The following is a 24,526-nucleotide window of genomic DNA, read 5'->3' as shown; positions in this document are numbered from 1 at the left end:
GTGGCAAGTGACTCCACAGAGGGAATGGAAAGACTGTGGCAAGGCTGCAAGCAGGCTTCCCGCAGCCTAGCTTGGCACATTATGTATGACCCATGACTGGGTCACAAATCTATATAGTAGAATATGGCTAACACTCTCTGAAAACACAACAAAACAGAACATGCTAGGTTAAGAAAATATCTGGCATGTGTAGTAAGGAAAGATATACACACACACACACTGCTTTCTTTGCTTGTTTGAAATTTAGTGTTACTTGTTATAATTCAAACAAAATAGAAAATTAAACATTAAAAAAATTAACCCAGAGCAATGGCACACAATGTGATAGGGTGGAGGCAGACAGATCAGGAGGCAGACGGAATACACACACACACACACACACACACACACACACACACACACACACACACACACACACACATATATGAGACCCATGTTATATAAAGATAGAGGACTATTTTTTGTTTTGTTTGGTTTTTCGAGACAGGGTTTCTCTGTGTAGCCTTGGCTGTCCTGGACTCACTTTGTAAGGATAGAGAACTATTTATCCATCTATCTACAAATCCACGTGCACAACTATATATCCTATGCATTGGGTTGCAATAGAAGTTATGTCTTCTTAGAAAGAGTAGGAAAAATGCTTTGAATGTCAGTTCATTTCCTTTAATATGAAACTTGCAGCACGTGTAGTGCGTCATCACAGCGTCATGGGTTTGGGATGAAATCTTCAGACACTGAGGACATGTTTCTCTTATATAGCCTCTTGACTGATTACAGGGTCAGGCAGCAGCGATCTGCTAAAGCGGTGTAGACAGAAGGGAAACCATGCTGAGATAAGCACTAGCATCATCAGACTCCCATGAACTATCTTGAATTTTACAGATAAACCAGTCAGTTTAGCATGGAGCCACTTGGCTAAATCTGGACTCTTCTGTCAAAAAAAAAATCACTTCACTTGCAACACCCCTTTCTGCCTGCTCACCATGGCAGCAGCTCTTCTGAGAGGAGCCTGAGCACCAGGGCCGTACAATAGAAGGCCACGCTGAGGACCACCAAGCACGGGCACTATAGGAAATGCTGCCAATTAAGTTTACAGTGTGCTGGCAGCGATGGCTGCTGCTAGGCCCTGGCAGAAACAAAGGCGGACTCCCCGGAGAAAGAGCTTTGCACAATGGAGAGACTGGGAAACTAACAAAAGGCCCTGGAAGTGCCTATCCCTTCCAAGTAGCCATAGAAATACCCAGCCCAATCAGGAAGTGGGTGTTTATGTAAGAGTCCTCTTAGTGGCTACTCCTGTCTACTGGCACTCGCAATATATAGACGCTGATTACAAGAACAGCCCACTGAGAACCTCAAGTCTACTGTTGCATTCAGAGTAGCTATAAAATTATGGCAAAACTTGGGCTGGAGAGATGGCTCAGAGGGTAAGGGCACTGACTGTTCCTCCAATTCCCAGAAACCACATAGTGGCTCATAGCCATCTATAATGTGATCTGATGGCCTCTTCTGGCCTGCAGGTGTACATGCAGGCAGAGCACTGTATACATAATAAATAAATAAGTGAATATTTAAAAAAATTATGGCAAAACTTGTAAGTGAATGACTTTGTATAGGAAAACTTTCTTATAATAAAGAGTTTGTAAACACTGTTCAAAGTGTCAGAGAAAATTTTTTGTAATTACCTGGTGCTTGGCAGTTAAAAACATCTGGAGCAAAAAAGCATTTTCCTGTCTCTTCAGCAATCAAGGCATAGTCGACCTGGCTGAGACCGCTCACAGCTGGCAAGAACAAGTTCCACAGACCCTCTGCTTTGGCCATTTCCTATCAAGGGGATGGACAAGTGATCAAAATTTACCAAAGTAGCTTATTTTAAACAGATATCGGTGTTAATGTGGTTTTTTTTTTTTGAAGTTTAAAAATATTTATGAAATTATTTCATTGTATTCTAAACTGTGTTAAACCAAGGAATCATGCTGGGTGGTGGCGGTGGCAGTGGCTGTGGCGGCAGCAGTGGCACGCACCTTTAACCCCAGACCTTGGGGGCAGAAGCAGGCAGATCTCGGAGTCCGAGGCCAGCCTGTTCTACAGAGTGAGTTCCAGGACAGCCAGGACTATACAAAGAAATTGTCTTGAAAAAAACAAGTAAATAAATAAATAAAACCAGGGGGTCACTAGCTCATTGAAAATCAGTAGTTTCTTAATAATTAAGGAAAGGCCTTGCTTTCCAGGCTTCCTTAGGTTTGGCTCTAAAACTAAATTTGCACACCTTAAAGCTTCTCACTCAATTAGAGTAATTACACCCACGCCCACACACATGCGAGTGTGATTCCGGGCTGCAGTTCCTTACATGTAAGCTGAGAGAGAAGATCTGAAGATGTGAAATGGAATAGTGTCCTGCTTTCTCTGCTCCCTGCTGGACAGCCCAGGGCGTTGTATACACAAGAGGGGAGATGGGCTACCAAGTTACAGCCTGGCCTCGGCGTCCTACTGTCCCACTGTCCCGCTGTCCCACCACCTGCTGTCTCACTGTCTCACTGTCTCACTGCCCTGCTCTGGCCTTCGCTCACTTCAGTGATGGTTAGCAAGGAGCAGCATAAGAGACTGTCCTCATCAGGACCACACCCAGGATTGCAAGCAGCCCAATTTTGATAGAAGATTCTTTTCTCCCTTCCCTTCTCCTTCTTTCTTTCCTTCCTCCCTTCTTCCCCGACCTTCTCCGTTTCCATCTAAAAAGGGACTCATGCTGTAGCTCTGGCTCACCATGTAGCCCAGGCTGGCCTCTAATTTGCAGCAATCTTCCATCTTCAGACTTAGCCTCCCTCCCGAGTGCTAGGATTGCAGGTGTGATCCACCACACCCACACAAGAGTTTTTAAATCCCAGATTTTTAAAAACGTTAAGAAAGTTATTCCTGATGGCCAGGCATGGTGGCACATGCCTTTAATCTCAGCACTTGGGAAGCTGAGGCAGGCGGATTAAATCTCTGTGAATTTGAGCCTGGTCTACAAAGCAAGTTCCAGGACAGCCAGGGGCCTGCCTTCAAAAACAAACAAATAAATAAAAAACAACAAGAAAGAAAGTTATTCTTGGAGCATGGGCTATCACGCCTATTGTCCAGGCACTGGGGTGGCAGAGGCAGGAGGATTGCCACAAGCTAAGTCCAGCCTGTCAACATATCAATACCATAAAGAAAATGAAAAAAGTTATTTTTCATTGTAGTTATCCTTTACCTACACAACAACAATAATTAAGATCGCTCAAACATACACATTTTCTGGTGCTGAGTGCTTTCTTGTCTCTCTTACCTTTAGTTTCTCGATCACTAAGGGGTGCCCCCACTTTCCTGCCGAGTTTCCACTTTGAGCATAGTATTCAGCTACTTCCTGAAAGCAGTGAGGGGAAAATGATTAGGCCAAGTTAATACAAAGTAAGCAATGTTATGAGTAGTGCGCGTGTACGTGTGTGTGTGTGTGTGTGTGTGTGTGTATACACATATGCATGCACTTACATACGGTTTTCCGAGACAGGCTTATGCTATATAGCCCAGACTGGGCTGGAACTTGTAATTTTGCATCAGCTGCCTAAGTGTGGGATTACAGGCACGTGTCACCATCCTGGTTGGTAAGGTCTCTTTTTAATACTAGATGCAGAATAATAAAAATTCTAAATGTTTGCGCATCAAAAAATTATGCTGCCTCAGTATCAGACAGTACTCATCTTCCCCCCCAAGATTTAAGTGTTCTGATTCCAGCACCATGGTACCCAGTGGGCACAGAGACCCCTCAACTAAAAAGGCTGGATGGAATATTACCAATTAATGTTACCAATTAAAGACACACTGAGTAATGCACAGTTGTTCTGGAAGGAAAATAACAAAACAGCTTTGCCCTTCAGAGGGGCAGGAGGATGGGCTAAGCTTGTCCTCTGGGCTGTGGAGGCTGACCTAGGCCCTGGCTCTCAATGGGCAACACCAGCAGGATCGCAGGGAATAAGGCCAAGGCTGGACACAGCAAAATGGAGCAGAAAGACCTTTTCATTCCATTAAAGCCTGAAATGTAAAACCTAAGTAGGGAACAAATAGAACAGAGAAACAGACACAAAAAAATTTGTAACTTTGGAGGCAGACCACAGGGAGAAAGTTTGCCCCCCTCTGCCTCCCAAAGCTCTCAGTTTGCAGTGAAATAGAAAAAAGAAATGTCATGCCCTGAAAGCCAGACTTGTGAGGCCCTGAGCCTCAAACCCAAGTTAAGTTTACAAGGTTCTGCCAACGGCAGGCACAGGCATCTGGCAGAAACAAAACCAGCCCTCCTGGAGGAAAGAGCTTTGTACAAAAACTCATGTAGCTCCTTAGAAAAAAAATTTCGCTCTACAGTCCACCCTGAAAAGTCACTAATAACTCCAGGAAACCAGCCATCAGCAAACCCAGCAGGTCAACACAAACAATCATGCTTCCTTAAAACCACTGATAATGCTCAGATTCATGGTATAAAATATTTGTGGTCAGTAGATTCCAAGAACAAAGGAAGGAATTACCAGTATGACAATGGGCTAGTAAAACTGTCAAAGCAAACTTGAAATGCATCCCAAGGAAACAAAAGCCTTCGCAGCCAAGCTTTAAAACGTGAGCACGGCTTCGCAAAGGTTGGTGGGACCACAAGCCCCTGGAGACCTGAGGACTGCTGAGCATGCGCACAGTTCCTAAGGGACTGTGGTCAGTCCGGGTTCTTTAAGAGCTCTCATTTCTCACACTCTCCAAAGTTACACAATACCAGTCTGTGGACAACTGACTTGTTATTTAGGAACAGTTAGAAAAACAAAAACAAAACAAAGCCAAACAAAACAGCAACATGGGAAGGAATCTAAAGCAATTACTCGCCATGAAAACTCAATAGAAAATAAATATGAGTGAAAAGGGGTAGAACGGATTCATGGAGGTTGAGTGGCTGACTTCCATGGCAACAATGGCATTAGAAATCAACCAGAGAGCAGGGCGTGGTGGTGCACGCCTTTAATCGCAGAACTCAGGAGGCAGAGGCAGGTGGATCGCTGTGAGTTCTAGGCTAGCCTGGTCTACAAGTGAGTCCAGGACAGCCAAGGCTACACAGAGAAACCTTGTCTCGAAAAAACCGAAAGAAAGAAAGAAAGAAAGAAAGAAAGAAAGAAAGAAAGAAAGAAAGAGAAGCCAACAGGAGGGCACAGCGAGACGGCTCAGAGGGCAAGGGTGCTTGCTGCCAAGTCTGATGACCAGAGTTCAATCCCTAGGACCTGACTTCTATGCCCACACCCTCCCAAACAAACAAACAAACAAACGTAATTATAATGTTAAAAAATTAAGCTGGGCAGTGGTGGCACACTCTGTGAGTTCGAGACCGGTTTGGTGTACAGAGTGAGTTCCAGGACAGCCAAGGCCACACAGAGAAACCTTGTCTCAACAACTCCCCCACAAATAATTAAAGGATGAATATCTTCAACTACCGAGAGAAAGTCATTAACAACCTAGAGTTCATATTCCAAACTGTTTGTCGGCTGCTGCTGCTGCTGCTGCTGGTGGTGGTACATACCTATAATCTTAGCACTGGAAAAACTGAGGCAGGAGGATCATGAGTTTGAAGCCAAACTGAGCTAATTAGGGAGACTGGGCCTCAAAACATAACATGGAGTTTCAAATAATTAGGACAAAATAAAAGTATCATCAACAGGCAATATACTACTTATCCTCTCAAAAACACAAAACAAAACAAAACAAAAACCAACCAACGGAACAACAGTAACAAGAGCCCGGACTCTGAGCAAGGGAACTTGGCTCCAGGAGAAACATTGCAAGAATGAATGATAATGTAACAATAACAAAGTGGGTAAATCTAAACAGCACTATTCAGGCCAAACAGTAACCTCTTATTTGTAAAACTAAGACAGTACAATGAAAACACTGGATGATAATTCTCCGATATTCTACAGACATGTTTATAAACATGTATAGCATCTCTGTATCAACTACTTTCTCTATGTTTCAGCTAGGAGAATTATGGGGTTAAAGGTCAGAACTTTTCATGTGTATCATCAAGTGACTGCAGGCTATTCTTCCAAGACACTGCTCTGAGCCATGGACTAGCTTGCTCCTCCTGGGGAAGCAAGGCTGAACTGGAATCCAGTGCTGCACCTTCACAAGCTTCCGGATGGAGAGCGCTTGTCACACGTGACAGGAAGTCAGTTAAATCGGAACACTTCCTGTTTGGGTTGCATATTATTTCTAGTCAATGCTATTGTGTTTGGTAATAAAAAGATGTCTATGATGTCTTCATTCCGACTACTTCACTATGATCCTACAGTTCTGAGAAATCAATTTATGCCTGTGTTTACATGCCCGAGGAGGGTGGGTTCATCTTAAGCCATGCTAAAGAGAAAGGAGAAATAACTACTCCTTTAATGAACCACTATACTTTTCCTTCCCAGAATTAACTGCCCCTAGCCCAAGTCCCCGAGCTGAGCTCCTTCAGGGCTCGGATGGGTCTGCCTCTGACTCACTTTCCCTGTGCCTTCTCTTTGGATGCTGGCCTGAACCGAAGCACACGTCCTTAATCTTCCCGGCCACCTCCCTCCCTGCCGTGTGAGTGACTGACACCACGTGTCCCCTCTATGCTATCTTAGGTGTCATGACATGGATTTTCTTCTCTCCTTTGGGCAGCTGAATGAGATTCATAACTTGACTGCCAAGGGGAGTTTTCCTTTCTCAGTCTAATAAATATTTCCCCAAGCTTCCATTTGACTCCATTTCCAAGTCTTTAAACAATGAGACTATGAACCCCTCAAGAGTCCCTGCATCTGCCCATATCATCTGGTGACCATGAAGGGACTCTCTCACACTCTGGGAGCATCACACTATGGCCTGTGTGCGCTCCTTACACCGTGTTGCTTGCTCTTGTAACACACTGAGTGTTAGTGTTCCTCACTGGTTTTCAGTAGGAAGAACTGCCTTGGTGTAGCTTCAGAAACAAGGGTTATGAACTTTAAAAGGTAACAGAAATGGTCCCACTGACTATTTTTTTCTCATTATGGAAAATACATAAAAATATTTTAAAAAGTCATCAAGAACTTTAGTAGCTAAGGATACATGCTGTTCAAATGCCACTGTTACAATATTATTTTCTAGACATGCCCATTTGGGATTGGCACCTCAGTTGTCATAACATTGAATAAAATTCAAGGTTTTCTCCTTTTTATTTTGAGAAAAGCTATTTACTCCTCTGCAAATCAGTCTAGATTATGACCTACAGCTGGGGATCAGCACGATTCAGATTGTCTACAGGAGGAAACCACACATGTTGGTACAAGCGTTTGAATGAAGGCAATGTGGGGACAGAGATCAAAAAAGAGCCCTGCCGACACGAAGTGGCTTTTCTTACCACACAGGCTGGGCTACCTTTGCTTTCTACGGTCTGTCTGGTTTTTGTTTGCTTTTACTTTTACTGTGAGTTCTTTGCACATATTTTAACAGCTGAGTGACACTGAGTTGACACAGAGGTCAACTCAGAGCGCCCCCCCCACCCCCCGCCCAGACAGGCTACAGTGTCCTTGCAACACCTGCTCACATTTAAGGGAGAAGAAGAACAGCCCTTACTCCGCTCTGCCAATCTCGGCTGGTTGCAGGCGTGGGCATGCGGCAAACAGGCTTTGTTTGGTGTGAGCATGTAGGAATTAGATAAGTGATAGGTGAGCTGGCATCTCCAGCCAAAACCCATCCAGCAAGCCAAAAGCTGAACAACAGAGGGCACTGTCCTAGCCCACTTCCATCCCTGCTGAAGGCCTGGCTTCCAAGGGACAGCGTGTTTGCTGTTGTTGTTTTCAAGTACTGTGATAGTCTTCTGTTTGGGACAAATACACAGGCTGTGTGCAGCTGGTGGGGATCAGGCCAAGAAGCTGGAAAATTCTTCAAGCACCTTGATGTCCCCGACTCTCCTTATCACCCAGTCACCTATTTTGTCATTATGGAAAGGCCCACTTTCATTTCAAAATTCTTCCAAAATGCAACTTCCTCTCTGATGACGTATTCTTCGCTATGATCCACTGTCTTTCAAAGCCAGCTGCCTTCACTGTTCTGGTGTGCCCCTTTTCTGCTTTCACTAAGTTATTTTACTGTTCTAGAATGTAATTGTCGTCAAACTTCAATTGAGTTTTATTCGAGGAAGGGTAATGGTTATCCATATTGAATTGAATTAAAGGTGCTGTTTTCTCCCCTTTCAATACACAAAAGTTTAACTTTAAAACTCAAAATTGGGCAAACATCAGCTAAAGCAGAAACTGTCAGTGTCACCAGATGTAGAGGTGACAATTTTAAAATTAAAACGTCAGTGTTTTTGAAGAAACTGTCCCATCTGTGATAAGTGTTCATCTCCAGATATTTACCACTACAACTAGTCATATAACTCAATAACATTAATGTCCCTATAAAGGTATCTTACTTTTCAACACTGTTGCAAGACTCTTTGTCTTTCGACTTCCTCATTTGACTCTACCCGTCCAACTCTAGACCCTCAGCATCACAGGGCGGTACAATGAGAGCTGCTGTACATCTAGCTAGACTTACTCATGCTGCAGAAGAGAAAAAATCGAGGCCACACAAGCTAACCAGTTCAAGGCCACCAACGTACACCAGGCATGGACAGGAACCAAGCCCTCCCAATCTCCTCACATATACACACCCGTGCCCCTCACGTATGCACACCCGTGCCCCTCACATATACACACCCGTGCCCCTCACGTATACACACCCGTGCCCCTCACGTATACACACCCTTGCCCCTCACATATACACACCCTTGCCCCTCACATATACACACCCGTGCCCCTCACGTATACACACCCGTGCCCCTCACGTATACACACCCGTGCCCCTCACGTATGTACACCTGTGCCCCTCACGTATGCACACCCGTGCTCCTCACGTATGCACACCCGTGCCCCTCACGTATGCACACCCATGCCCCTCACGTATGCACACCCGTGCCCCTCATGTATACACACCCATGCCCCTCACATACTTCCTGTCTTCTCTTTACCGCCTGTCGCCCCACAGGGCATACTCCCCGTCTGTCTTGTTCTTATTTTCAGCTGCTCCCAGGTGTCCAGTCTGTCATAAGGTACCCAGGACATGGTTCTTTCCTGGATGGATGTTGCCTCACTACAACCCATGACCTTCTTCAATGTCACCCCTTCTAGCAATAGCTTATGGGGGAAAGGAAGGACAGTATGTATGTGGCTTGAGATGACAGGCCAAAGTTCATGGCCATGTCTACTTGGGGAAACTGCAGATCTCAAACTCTCAGAGCATCCACAGTTAAAGTAACAAGAGCTAACGGTCACCACCTTAGCAAGAGGCAGCCGGAAGTACTGTTTTACTCCAATCTATTCAGGCCCTCGCTGCCTGTTCCCTTGGTCTCGCCTTGCTCCCGTGGATGCGTGTGCGTATCTTCCAGGCTTACTTTAACTCGAAATGCCTGTGAGACTGGGATCTAAGGTCAGTGGGAGAACGGAGGAAAGTCTGACTGCCAGGAGTGACCTGCTGGGGACGGTCCCTTTGCGCGCTACCTTTTCGGCAGGAAGAATGTGCTGCTTCATGAACTGCTTCACTTTAGCGAGAACTTCCTGGCCTCTCCTGGTCTGGGCGAACAGCTGGCTTTTAGGGTCAGCCTGTGGTGGTGCAGTACTCAAAGTTCTTGGCAAAAAGAAAAAAAAAAAAGGAGGTTACAAAGATGTCCAAAATCATTATTATATGTTTCTTACAATAAGGCAAGGTCTCCCCAGCTAACCAAAAATATTCTTAGGAGGAGCTGCCATATCTGGGAGGTGTGGGCATGCTGTTGTTGAATTCTGCTTCCTTAGCTATCTGCAGCTTGAGGGAGCAAGCCCAGGGCCTTGCAAACGCCAGGCAATTGCTCTGCTGCTGAGTTCTGACCTTAGCCCCACAGCCTTTGTTTTTGTTTTTTGTTCTGTTTTGTTTTTATAGTACAGAGTAAACATAGAATTGCTTTATTTCGATCACTAAGCTTGAATGCTTGAAGATCCACTTGGGAAAACGCAAGCCTCACATGACCTCAATCAGTGCTAGCTCTAGTGACGTCAGTGTCACAACCACAAAGGAACAAGGAAGGTGTGGGCATAGCTGACCATTATTTTTCACACAGGTTTCACAGATATCACTGCAGGACATTTTAAAATGACTTTAAGGGGCTGTGGAGATGGCTCAGAGGTTCAGAGCACAGGCTGCTCTTCCAAAGGTCCTGAGTTCAATTCCCAGAAACCACATGGTGGTTTACAACCATCTATAATGAGATCTGGTGTCCTCTTCTGGTGTGCAAGTGTACAGGCAAGCACAACACTGTACACATAATAAATAATTTTTAAAAATGACCTTAAAAGACTAACAAGAAACATTTGAAACCCTTGTTTTGTTGAAAAAACCCCACAGAGCAGTCTAGAAATGAGTTGTAAAAACCAATTATGCCAGTGCTTTGTCACGGGTAAGCAGGCTTAGTATGTTCCTGGGGTTAAGATTATACATACATTGCATGAGGACCAGGAGCGTGACTGGACCCCTCAGAAATGCTGCCCTGATAGAGACATAGTTTCAAAGACATTTGCAAAATGTTGAAGAAAAAGTAGTATTGCTAGATTAATAAATAACATAATAATATCATTTAAATATATGTGTGTGTAAGTAACAAATATTATAAGGAAACATGTACATGAATATATTTTAAAAGTTATACACTCAGGTTGGCAAAAAATACATTTAATCATAAATATGGGTCTTTTCTTTACATTTTTAGGTCAGTTTATTTTTAGGCATATAGCAATTTACTAGAAAACTATCCTGATTGGCAATAGCAGCCTTAGTCGGGGCAGCAATATAATTTCTGTTTTCTTAAAGTTTTAACCTTCCCACACCCAATAACTATTTAAGTGAAGAGTGCAGACCCCAGGCTATCTCCTGGATCTCTGGAACCTTATGAGCCCTAGCTAATAGAAGGTGTAACTTGAATTACCCAAAGATTCTGTTTTCCTTACCTTTTTGAGAGCTGTAATCCAGTTTCTGCCAGAGGTTTCACAGTATTGGCAGTCAGAAAGCTGTCCTCAGATGAATTATTTCCCAAGAGGTATCTACTATAGACCCCCTACAAGTAACATATTAACATAGGGCAGTTAAAATTAACTGAAGATGGTCCCTTGACTATCCAATGAGTCTTTCCAGTTTGTGGTCCACGTGGGGAACTAAGCTCAGAGCCCAAAGATGTCACGCAGCCTGTCGAGGCTGAGCCAGCTGTAATGATCATTTCCCTGCTATCAAAATGGCACCAAACACTAAACCAAGAAGGCAATGAATCAGATGACCTTACTGTTTACCATCAGTTTTGATCCCTAATTTGGGTAAAACTGTCTCCTTTGAGCAGCGTTAGCTGAGCGTCAATCAGCTATTTCCCAATACCCCATCTCTGTACTTCCAACCTAATGCACCCTTTGCCCACACGATGGCTGGTCTTTATGTCAGTGTGACTGGACTTAAGAGTCACCATGGAAACACGCTTCTGAGTGTGTTTATGTGCTCATTTCTAGAAAGATTTAACTGCGGTGGGAAGACCTGCCATGAATGAATGTGCGTGGCACCGTGCCATGGGTTGGCTCCCAGTCTAAAGAAGGGGAGAAGACTTTTCAGTCTTTGACAGAGAAGGATTTTAGCTTGCTTCTACACTAGGCATGCACCACTCTCTTTCCCACACGCTTTCCCCTACTTTGCCATGACACGACTTCTCTCACTGTCCTTCTTGTTTGTTATATATATATATATAAAAAGACATAACATGTGATACTCATTTTTTCTTCCCATTGAAGCCCTTTTTTTTCCCTTGTAAATTCTAAATTTACATGTTACTCATATCTGAGTCTTGACTCCTGGAGGAGCACAGTGGGCTGAGAACCAGAACAAAAAGGCTTGAACCGGAAAGCATAGTTCACAGCACATCAGTAAGAAATGGTGAAACACTTGCTTAAAGTAATTACCTGTGCTATTCCAGCCAATTTAAAAAACGAAAGGGCCAGAAAGAAATTCCAGTTTGGAAGATCAGGATCAATTCCTCTGTGACGGCAGTATATTGAAATCAGTTCTTCCATCAATGGTATTCCTATAAAAACAGCACACAGCATAAACCTTAAAAAATGCCACAGTAAACATTTCATAATGGAATAATATAGCAAGAAGATACAATATGGCATACAATGCAGACACAGTTACTATTAAGCCTGTACTAAATATTGATGCCCTAAGTAATATTATATGCAAAAACTGTGTATTGTCATAGATTATAAACAGTGAAACACTAACTTCAGGAAACCAGTAAGATAAACTAGAAACATTTTTAAGGTACAAAAATTTCATAAAACTATAAGAAACTTACGCTTTTCAGCTCTGGCAATAATAATAAAGAGGACTTTATATGACTGATTTTCTGTACCTGTGTTCTCTTGAATGTGAGAGCCTCGGTTTATCATGGGCAGTGTCCTCGGCCAAAAATAAAACAAGGAAAGATGGGCTAAGTCTGACAAAGGATGGCCGAAGGTTGACAGCTCCCAGTCCAACACTGCGATCACTCGACACTGCAACAAGATGCACACATGGCTTTGACACATTGAAACTCAAAACAAACCGAGCAAGCAAGCAGAGGACACAGTGCAGTCAACAACCACATTTCCGTCAAAATGAAATGAGATCACAGCTTGTAGTCTTTGCCTACAGCGGTGCATCTCATTTATGAAAAGCAACCAGCTTCCGCTGTCTAGCGCCAGGCTTCTGGTTCTACTACTGCTGGCTGCCAGTCTTTCTGCACTCTGGCCTGGCTTCTCTACCAAACAGATGCAAACACAGCTCAGACTTCTCAACCTTGAGGAACTGCGGTAAAGGAGAAATTCCAATAATTAATTATCTTTTAAGAATTAATGTGGTTGTCGGGAGGTGGTGGCGCATGCCTTTAATCTCAGCACTTGGGAGGCAGAAGCAGAGGCAGGTGGATTGCTATGAGTTCGAGGCCAGCCTGGTCTACAAAAGCAAGTCCAGGATGGTCAGGACTGTTACACAGAGAAACCCTGTCTTGAAAAACCTAAAAAAAAAAAAAAAAAAAAGAATTAATGTCAGCCAAGGCTACACAGAGAAACCCTGTCTCAAAAAACAAACAAACAAAAAACAAAAAAACAAAACAAAAAACCAACCAAACAAAAAAGAATTAATGTATAAGCAAACATTTGCTCTGGTGATGAGTCTAATTATACAATAAATATACCATTATGGCAATAATATTTTAAGGTAAGTTATATAAAACAATCAGGAGAGAGCTGATCCCTTCAAGTTGTCTTCTGACCTACACACATACAAACACACACATACACATACACACACACAATGTGGAATGTGTGCCTTAAGCTCACCACACACAAGATAAATATAGTTTAAAAACTTAGGACCTGGAGAGATGGCTCAGCAGTTAAGAGCACTGTCTGCTCTTCCAGAGGTCCCGAGTTCAATTCCCAGCAACCACATGATGGCTCACAACCATCTGTAATACGACCTGATGCCCTCTTCTGGCCTGCAGGTATACATGCAGGCAGAGAACTATATACAAAATAATAAATAAATTAATCTTAAAACAAAACTTAAAGGTCACCAAATGATCTTCAGAGTTGAAATGACATGCGCCAAGCTAATAGCAATGGTTACTTCAAGGGACTGATGTTTGGGGTGAAGTGCAGGGAGGGACACCTCAATTAGAGAATTCTATACAGCAACATGACATCACACGGCTTGTATTCTGAAGGGGCCACTCCACATGTTATTCTATGGCAGACTGAGGGGGCTGTAATGATACTTGACCAGATGAGACAGCAATGTGAGTCAGGATGTTCCAAGCCACCATGCACGTCTGTGTGTGTTTTCACTCCCCTGACTCTTTGGAAAAACTTAGAGATATCATCACAGAGCTGTGGGCTCTGAATCACACAGATCTAGAGTCAAGTCAGAGCCTGGGAAATGACACTGAGTCAAAAAAAACCAAACAAAACAAAACAAAAAAACCTTAAGAAGGAGCTGGGAAACACGGGTTATTGGCAACATGCCTGCCTGGCTCTAGGTTCAATCCACAGGGACTGGGGGAAGAGATCTTATTTGATTAAGATATGAAGTAAAAGCCCAAGTGATATTATGCAGCAAAAAATCTGAAGACCTTAGTTCAAGGTTTAAAAACTAAATGTTGCAGGTGGTGATGGTGCACGCCTTTAATCCCAGCACTTGAGAGGCAGATCTCTGTGACTTCAAGGCCAACCTGGTCTACAAACCAAGTTCCAGAACAGCCAGGACTACGCACAGAGAAACCCTGCCCTGAAAAAACCAAAACCAAAACCATCACCACCACCACCAACAAAAAACCCCAAAACCTAAATGTCCTATACTCAGGAAATGTTCCAATTCGCACCCGTTACTCCAGTCTAAATATTTTAATTAAGTAAATAATAAAGACAACAGTTTTTGAAATAACATATTGTGGTCATTACCCCTGCAGGGTAAAAAGTCATTTGAAGTCATGCTGGACTCATGGAGCCTGAAGAAGGGGCAAGCAAACCCATGTATCTCAAAGGAAGTAAAAAGCTGCAGGAGGTGCTGGAGAGGTGGCTGATTGCTTTAAGAACCAGTGGCCCTTCCAGAGGACCCAGGTTTGGCTCCCAGCACTTACAAGGCAGGTTACAACCATCTGTAACTCCAGTTCCATGGGATCCCACACCATTTTTTGACCTCTGTGGGTACCAGGTACAAATGTGGTATGCAGACATACAAGCAGGCAGAACACTCATACACATAAAAATGACAGGAGAAAAGAAAGAAAAGAAGCTGTGTAGATGTATAATCCCAGCACTCAGGAGACTGAGGAAGGAGGACAGTGAGTTTGAGGCTACCCTAGGCCCTGTCTCAATGTCCTGTCTCAAACAGACAAGAAATAAAAGAGTGAGACGTGCATGATAAAAGATAAGGGGTTTCAACAGCCAATCATCGAAGCTGATCAGTTACATGAGAAGCTGTAGGGGTGCATGGGGTGGGTGGTGGGGTGGCAGAGGGGTGGCGGTGATGAGGTAGAGGTGGGGGTGGTTGGTAGTGATGGGGTCATGGGTGGAGGTGGTGATGGGGTCATGGGGGTGGTGGTGATGGGGTCATGGGTGGAGGTGGTGATGGGGTCATGGGTGGAGGTGGTGATGGGGTCATGGGGGTGGTGGTGATGGGGTCATGGGTGGAGGTGGTGATGGGGTCATGGGTGGAGGTGGTGATGGGGTAGTGGTGGTGGTCATGCAGCACTGAATTGAAAGGTCTAAAGGTGAAAATTGGATTCCACCACTATCACCAGCTGATTGCATGTTTATGAACCCTCAGAGGCACAGGATTAAAGTCTATCCCCGGTGGCCTTCCTGATGGGATCAGAGACTTCCTAGGAGACAAGAAGATCTTGGTCCTCCCCCAACCCCTGGCCAATAGAGAACTTGGGAAGAAGGCCAAGTGCAACCCTGAAGGATGCTGCATCTTAACCTGGAACTGTGGAGAAACCCTTGTTTGCTGTTCAAGCACCTAAACCTGTAACGCTGTGTTGTGATGGCCCAGGCTGTTTCTCTCTCTCCTCTGGATCTTCTCGGTCACCTCTGGATCTTTTCTCTCTTGCTCACATTAGAAACCATCCCTTAATAATGGAGAAGTCATGTTAGCAGTGTCTTCACTGCGGTCCCTTGCAGACCATGCCAGGGTGCATGACCAAAGAACACGCTTTTTCTGGCTTACCCACACATTCCTGGAAGGTTTGTCACCAAAAACGGTTTCTGTTTTATTTCCTAATTATCATATTCTAATGATAAAATCAAAACATTACAGTTTTTTTTTTAAATAAAATTTTAAAAAGCCCTTAAACCTTACAGAGTAATCATAGCACAATTAAGCTTTTTCAATAACTTGATCCCAACTCCACATTTTGTAGGGCATCGTGCTGGGTAGTTTTTGTTAACCTGACACAAGTTAGGGTTATCTGGGAAGACAGAACTTCAGCCGAGAAAATATCTCTATCGGATTGGCCTTTAGGCAAATGTGGGGCATTTTCTTGATTAATGAGTGATGTGGCAGGGCCCAGCCCACTGTGAGTAGGGCCATCCCAGGGCAGGTGGGCCTGACCTCATAAGAAACCAGGTGGGCAAGCCAGCAAGCAGCTTTGGTTCCAGCCCAGACTCCCCTCCCTCTGGGATGATGGTGATCAGAATATGTGAGCCAAATAACCCATTCCTCCCCAAGTTGTGTTTGTTCCATATTTATCATTACATTAGAAAGCACAGTAGGACATGCATACTATAAGTGTAAATGTGCCTTAAGTTCCTGGGAAGGACGGGCTTGGCAGACACTGCAGAAAGATGGAGGTGGAGGAAGGAACGGAAGGACAAGGGAGGAGGGAGGGGACCTGAAGGACAAGGGGGGGGGGGACCTGAAGGACGCTGGGCATCAGCTCTGTACCAGGCCCAGCTGGTTGAGGCCCAGGATGAGGGATGTGGAGGATGTACTCTGAGGACCTCTCTCTATTATCTTTCCATGATTTTAAATGTAATTTTATTTATGTGTATGCATGTTTTGCCTGCATGTTAAGTGCATCACACACATGCAGTACCTGAAGAAGTCAGAGGGGCACCAGATTCTCTCATGCTGGAAGCAGCCATCTCTCCAACCCCCAGGTTTTTATTTTTAATTCTTCTGTGAGTCCACTCAGGATGGTTCCTTCTATGCCTAGCTGTACAGTTTGCTTGGATGATATGTTGGCATATGGGCCAAATTGTTCTCTTGCTATTTCTCAGTTATCTCTTCTTCCTTTCTGTGTGTTACTCTCATTAGGGGATATATTTCCTTCCTAATGAAGGTTTCTGAGCAGAGTTGGTAATGAGTGCTTGCTGAATTAAATTCTGCCAGCCACATGTTATCCTATGAAGAATTAGTCACAATGTTTAATTACTGGCGGCAGAAATTGATTAAATTCAAGTTAACTAATAAAAATTTCATGTATGTATGTATGTATGTGTATATGCATGTGTGCACATGTGTGTTTATGTGTGCATGTGCGTGTGTGTGTGTCCTGTGTGAAGAGGGGTTGGCTTCCCTGGAACCGGAATTACAGGTGGTTGGTGGCTTCCACAGGTGGGTGCTGGGACCTGAGCTCATGTCCTCTGGGAGAGTACAAGTGCAGTTGTCACTGAACCACCTCAGCCCCTCAGTGCTTTCTCTGTAAAGACAACCCTTTCCCAGCCGATCTGATGCCTTGCTTGTCTGAACGCAGATGACGCCTGTTTAGTGTTTTAATTCTCTAAGAAATGGCCTGAGATTAGCTGTAGAAGTAGGAAGGCAATCAGTACATACTATGCTTTTCTATGAGACTCAGTACGTGAGGACTAACTCTAAATTTTAACATCTTAGTCAACAAATTTAACCCATTGGAAGATCAGGGTCTAAACTTTTTTTTACTTGCCTCAAGTGGAGACTAAAAGTACCCTGAGTTACGGAGCACAGATGATTCTGGCATATTGAAAGACAGTCTCTAAAATATTAATAAACCAAATAATATACATTAAAGACAGACTGAATTCTGCTACATTTTTAGGTATTATCTGTTATAATTTTCTTAGCACAAAGTAGCATTGCTTCATTCCCTAGGCCTAACATGGAAAGCTGGCAAGGTTAAATTAATAATTTTTAGTGCAATTGACAAAAAGTTACACACACACACACAGACACACACACACACAGACACACCCACACGGTGCCTTTGATGGTTAGGCAATGTAGGCAATGGTTTTTTTTACTTTAAAGTGGTACAGAGACTATTTATAGTCAGTATAAAGTACACTTTGAAGTTCACCTTCCTTGCTTACAACCTGAGGCACTGCACTCCCTCGTCCTGCTGGGCAGTCAGAGGCAGACACACCATCACACAGGTAAGCAGCTGACCGTTCAGAGTGATCACACCATCACACTGGTAAGCAGCTGACCGTTCAGAGTGATCACACCATCACACAGGTAAGCAGCTGACCGTTCAGAGTGATCACACCATCACACTGGTAAGCAGCTGACCGTTTAGAGTGATCACACCATCACACAGGTAAGCAGCTGACCGTTCAGAGTGATCACACCATCACACTGGTAAGCAGCGGACCGTTTAGAGTGATCACACCATCACACAGGTAAGCAGCTGACCGTTTAGAGTGATCACACCATCACACAGGTAAGCAGCTGACCGTTCAGAGTGATCACACCATCACACTGGTAAGCAGCTGACCGTTTAGAGTGATCACACCATCACACTGGTAAGCAGCGGACCGTTCAGAGTGATCACACCATCACACTGGTAAGCAGCGGACCGTTTAGAGTGATCACACCATCACACAGGTAAGCAGCTGACCGTTCAGAGTGATCACACCATCACACAGGTAAGCAGCTGACCGTTTAAAGTGATCACACCATCACACAGGTAAGCAGCTGACCGTTTAGAGTGATCACACCATCACACAGGTAAGCAGCTGACCGTTTAGAGTGATCACACCATCACACAGGTAAGCAGCTGACCGTTTAGAGTGATCACACCATCACACAGGTAAGCAGCTGACCGTTTAGAGTGATCACACCATCACACAGGTAAGCAGCTGACCGTTTAGAGTGATCACACCATCACACTGGTAAGCAGCTGACCGTTTAGAGTGATCACACCATCACACAGGTAAGCAGCTGACCGTTTAGAGTGATCACACCATCACACAGGTAAGCAGCTGACCGTTTAGAGTGATCACACCATCACACAGGTAAGCAGCTGACCGTTTAGAGTGATCACACCATCACACAGGTAAGCAGCTGACCGTTTAGAGTGATCGTGCGGCTAAACTACAATGCTCAGTAGGTTAAGTATCTTAAATGTGTTTTCGAATTAGGCCATTTCAGCTTGTACTGGCTACAATAACCCAACTGCAGATGGCGTTACACAACCACACCCAAGCTGGCTTTTCTGTGAAAAATGTTCTGTCCTGCTGGCAGATGCGCTATGTGTGTTTATAAAATTCAGTCAACGTGGTTCTATTTTCAATTACGCCAACCATGCTATTCCTACAGTATTTTCTCCATGTCCTCTTCCTGTAGGGAAGCCGTGTGAAGTAAGAAGCCCATGTGTGAGAGATGCACGTCCTGCAAACACTGAACACGGCGAGGAAATGACTCAGCTTGGAGGATACTCCTCCAAGAAGCAAGACTCAGGGACTCTAAGTTTTCATGTTTGTGTTCTCTCCAAAGAAGCACTGTGTGCATTTACACAGGGAAGGAGTAAGTTCATCTCACATGACGCTTTGATGGAAGCCTCAAATGGGGCTTCTGGAATTCCTCCCTATGCTTATATACTAAACACATGCAAAATTCCCTTGACGCAGGACAGAGGAACTCAAAGGAATGTGAGGGAACCAGAAGAACTGGCTGGAGCACGGACGCGCTAGCAGTTTAAGTGGTAGGCTCAAATCTTCTTGACAAGAGTGACACAGAGCAGCTTCCAAGTCCTACTCTTTTTTGTTTTTCCAGACAGGGTTTCTCTACATTGCTGGCATTGAACTCACAGAAATCCACCTGCCCCTACCTCCCAGAGTGCTGGGATTACAGGCAGGATCCACTGCACCTGGCTCCAAGTCCTACTTAAGTGATGACTGTGAACTGTTTAAGATTAGGAGCCGCTCCAAAGACAGGCAAGAGTCCTATGCTATAAAACCCGTAGGACTCGTCTTCAGAGACTTTGGGTCAGAAACAATCTGAGCTGTGGGGAGGAACAGACTGATCTGGACTCCTTCGAGATTGTGGGGGGCTGAGTGGGGGACATCTGATTCCTTGTGGAGTCTCGGGTCAGACCTACACGGTGCACCACAAACAAGGCTCACAGTGGTACCTCTTTGGGGTGGAAAACTAGGTTATCAAGCTTGAAGTCTCCATGAATCAGGCACTCCTCATTGTCATTATCTGGCAAGTTCTTCATTAGCCACGTGGAGAGCTGGTCCATAGCAGGGATGTTCTGATGGGCCGAAGCCTGGTACTGCTTTGTCCAGGTGGACACCTGGAGGTACAAAGGAGAAAAAGAGAGAGGTAAAAATAGAACATGGGAGTCAGCGACTCCAAATCAAGTTCTTCTGTGCCAAAGTCCATCTTACTCCTAAATGCTTAACAAAATATTCTGAGCAGGAAAACTCCAGGCAGCTGAAATACTTCTATCATCCTAAAATCAGCTAGCTCCATTTTTACCTACCCAGGTTTCTATCGGACAAGAGGGGAAAATGCTAGCACAGGTGTCAAGAATGGTCTTCACTCAGTAACTGCTTCATGGAAGAAAGAAACGAATACAAACAACACCCCATAAACAGAGACAATTTCTCACACACACACACACACACACACACACTACACACACACACACACACACACACACACACACACACACACACACACACACACACACACACACACACACACCCCACTGGCAGACAATTTCTCCCAGAAAAGGGGACAACAAAAGCTAAAAAGAGCTTTTCCCTTTTATTATCCTTTCCCTCACCCACAGAGAATTTTGAATGCACCAGTCAGAGCAGAGAAGACTCTGTATTGTTCATAGAATTAGAAGCAAACAAAATCCACCTGTTCTCAGAGTCCTCTAACAAATGAGACCATATTATTTGGCTGTTCATCTCTCACCATTACCCAATGTATGTCTGCTCAAAAAAAAAAAAAAAAAAGCACACCAGAGCAAAAGTCTTCAACTCTGGGGTCTTACTGACTGAGGCTTATATTACATCTAAGTACTGACCTGTGTCTTATTGGGTCAGTATAAACCTCAAATCCCTCATCGGCAAAATGAGGACCATGCCTATATCTTGTGGGTTTTGCAGAGATTGAAAAACAGCTCACTTAGCCCCCAACAGAGCACACAGTGAGCCCTCTCCCCACTCTGTCCTCAAAGGACATGCTTATAATGGATGCAGCCATGTGTGCCTGGCCTCGCCTGCATTTGGCTGCACAGGTCATCTCATTTTTAATGCTCAACATTACTTCTTTCCCACTAAGTTTTCCCCATCCAAGCAAAGGCATGCCAATCCCCATGCCCTGGACATTCACCTCTTGTGATGAGCAATGAACAATTTACTAGTAGGTGATACATTCAGGGAAATGGACCAGTTCCCACCTTTGTGTATATGAGACTCATGAATGGGTCTCTCAGAAATGACCACAAGTTTCTTTAGGGCAAGAACCTATTTCTGCTTTCTTGGTATTTACAAAAGTAACCCACAAGTATTAAACTCATAAAAGCTTAATGGATAATCGCTTAGCACAACTCAGAAAGGGGAAACTGAGTAGAAAATCTACTGGTAAACCAAGTGAAAAGCTGATACACAGCTTTTACTGAACAAAAGGGCTTGCTGGGTAAGCAAAGGCACATAGTCATGAGCACAGGACCTGCACGAAGAGAAAATAAGAAAGGAAGGGAGGGAAGAGGGAAGGCAAAGAAAGCCAGCCAGGCATGGTAGTGCGTGCTTGGAATTCTAGCACTGAGAGGTAGAGACAGGAGGAGCCCTCAAGCTCACTCGCCAGCCAGGCTAGCTTAATCAGAACACTCCAGGTCAACCAATGCGATGATGTGTTTCAAAAAATAAGGTGGATGGCTCCTGAGAATGAGACCTGAGGCTGATTTCTGACCTCCGTTCCACACCCATGTGCCACACTTAAATGTGTACCTACACACACAGGTGCACCCACTCAACACACACACACACACACACTATTTCATGCTCAAAATATATCTGGATATATTACCGGGGATGATGTTAAAATGGTCACCCTTGAAGGAACCACAGAGTAACTGGCTCTCTTTGACTAGTCATTTGTAGTACATTATTTCTGAGAAGAAAAGCGCTTTTAACATAGACAGCTCACCTGTCTTTTGCAGTACCCGACTCCAGTACCATATCTGCCCAGCTGCAGGGACTGTACATCCAGTGAATGTAGCCATGCCAAGGTTTCTATCACAGCCACATATATGGCTGCACGTTCTGCTGGGCTAACTCCAGGAATTGAAAAATCACGAAAGATGCGGCCCTGTCAAAGTGATCACAGTGGCTAGTTTAAATATCTGGCAAACAAAATCAACATTTTATAGAGTATGTTAGGCACGCGTTTATTGGTGAAGTGTATACAAGGATACGTGCCAAAGGCAAAATACAAGGACATGCCAGGATGAACCTGAAGGCCTTAAGCTCCTTACAACCCACATCTTCGACTTAAAAATAATTTGAATTTGCTCTTTTTAAGTGGACAGCTGCCACCCCACATCCCGACCGGTCTGTTTGGCTACTGCCAATGTAGGTAGCTCTTTACTGACACCTACAGGAGTGTTGAAGAACACGTAAGTGAGACCTACATTTTAAATTTGTTCCTATTCCATTTCAGTCCTCCTTCATTGTGTGCACTCGAAACAAAACTGTAAACCTTTGGAAAGGAATTGCACTAAAATATCAAATAAACCAAATCATCTATGGCTATGATAACATTCAACTAATATAATTCACTAAATAACTTCATAATTAAAAATAAAGCAGCAACCGAGGAAGACTGTTTAACTTACCTGCACATGCTCCATCACGTAAAATTCTGTTCCGATGATGGACGCATCACTGCAGTACAGCAGAGGCTTGGGAACAGGAAATCCAATGGAAAACAAGGCTTTCTGAACTCTGAATTCTCTATCAATCTAGACAGGAGTATTACAAACGAGAAATAGAGAAATGTAATAACTACATGTGAGCTAACCTTAACTAAGGCTAGTGATACAAAACTGTGTCAACAAACAATCCAGAGCTGACAATAGCTCTTCCCTTAACTGGAGGCTTGCTCAGTCACTACGATTACAAAGTAGGCCAGCTCTGAGGCATGAGGATTTAACTGCGGTAAAAGGATGGGCATCCGCGTGGCCCTTGTAGCATGAAGGCAAGAGTCTGGCTATATTTCACAAGTTGTGTTAAAGAGCATCCCTCTGGTCTCAGAACTTCCCTGTTTGCTAGCTTGGCCTCGCCCTTCATACTTCTCAAGAGGCTCGGGATGGAGTTCCTCTAGCCAGACACAGGAGCTGGGGGAGGTGGGTGGTGGTTATGGGAAGGGAAAATCACCCATTCCTTCTAGACATCAAAGGAGAAGCCAACTTCCAGGGAAAGGGCACAAAGACTCATACAGGTATCTGGTCTGTTTTAGGGATGCAGATTACTATGGGGATGGGGGACCAGGCATCCAGAAGCAAATCGGTATTAAAGCTGGAGCCCAAGTAAGACAAGAGGAAAAATGATATCCTTGGGTAGGACACACATGGGTGTGGCTTACAGCAGAGCTGTGATACAGGTGAGTAAGGGTGACTCATGCATGTGGAAAGTGCCTTACTCCAGACTGGGACAAAGGTGACTGACTACTTCTAGGGAGGGGATACCATGCAGTTCCCCATGTACCAGGGAAGTATTTAAACCCAACGTGAGGACAGTCGATAGTACCAATGGCTATTGAAAGAGGTACGTGGAGTCGTCCTGGTGCCAGGGAACAAGAGGAGGTGGTGAGGGGTGTGGGACAAAGGGGCTAGGGAATTACAACATGGACAGCAAACCTAGGGAATTACACCACAGGCAGCAAAGCAGGAGGACTGCTTTTTAAACCACAGACGGGGCACAGCTGAGGAAGATAAGACAAGGCAGTCTACACCCATGGAGCTGTAGTTAGGCTGCGAGCATGATGTGGTCTGCTATAGTTAAGAACAGAACCAAAGGTGACTGCTACCGAGGTAGACATTTCTAGGCACGGGTGGAGGCTTTCCTTCACTCATGACATATTGACATTAACAAAAGTTACCCAACTCCTTCTTCTTAAAAAATTTTAAGCATCCAAGATACTTCATGTTTTCAGGAATATGAGCCAAGAAAGTCAGAATCTGGGTTCTCCTGTTACTGTGATAGCAAACTCACTCACTGGGATCTTCTCCCGGTGAATGAGTAGAAAGCACGAGATTACACCCACACCCACACACACAGAGCACTCAGAATGCTCTCTAGCACTTGGATTTATGTCCTTTCCTGCTCTCTAACTATCCCCAGATAATTCCTGATTTTGCAAATAAAATTTAGTCTAAAAATTGACTAAAAATCATATTTGTAAGTATTTATGAGGTACAGCATGATAACTTGGCTTATGTATATATTGGGTAGTGAACAACTCAGAATAATTTGCAACAAATACCTTTCATAATTCTCCCCAATGAGACTAAAAGTTAAAGCCTGCTATACAATGATTGCTCATGTGTTTCTTTTTTAACCACTGAATGATTATAAGATACCCAAAGTAAATACATTGAAATAACTCAACAAGTAAAGGC

The 24,526-nt window shown here is 44.2% G+C and overlaps 1 protein-coding gene across 1 annotated transcript in view; it reads right to left on the bottom strand.

Moving 5' to 3' along the window:
- Acad11 (acyl-CoA dehydrogenase family member 11) overlaps positions 1-24,526 on the bottom strand; it is a 65,681-nt gene that overhangs the window by 34,558 nt on the left and 6,597 nt on the right. The window contains exons 3-11 of the mRNA XM_051140807.1: positions 22,742-22,867; positions 22,054-22,215; positions 20,021-20,185; positions 12,506-12,647; positions 12,054-12,175; positions 11,064-11,170; positions 9,585-9,711; positions 3,305-3,382; positions 1,683-1,821 (exon numbers count right to left, since the gene is read on the bottom strand). Of these exons, the coding sequence (XP_050996764.1) occupies positions 1,683-1,821; positions 3,305-3,382; positions 9,585-9,711; positions 11,064-11,170; positions 12,054-12,175; positions 12,506-12,647; positions 20,021-20,185; positions 22,054-22,215; positions 22,742-22,867 (1,168 nt within the window). The remainder of the gene's footprint in view (positions 1-1,682; positions 1,822-3,304; positions 3,383-9,584; positions 9,712-11,063; positions 11,171-12,053; positions 12,176-12,505; positions 12,648-20,020; positions 20,186-22,053; positions 22,216-22,741; positions 22,868-24,526) is intronic.

Source organism: Acomys russatus, chromosome 32, assembly GCF_903995435.1.
Source record: "Acomys russatus chromosome 32, mAcoRus1.1, whole genome shotgun sequence".
Lineage (NCBI taxonomy): Eukaryota > Metazoa > Chordata > Mammalia > Rodentia > Muridae > Acomys > Acomys russatus.
The sequence above is the reverse complement of the archived record's forward strand: the minus strand, read 5'-3'. Positions and strand labels throughout refer to the sequence as shown.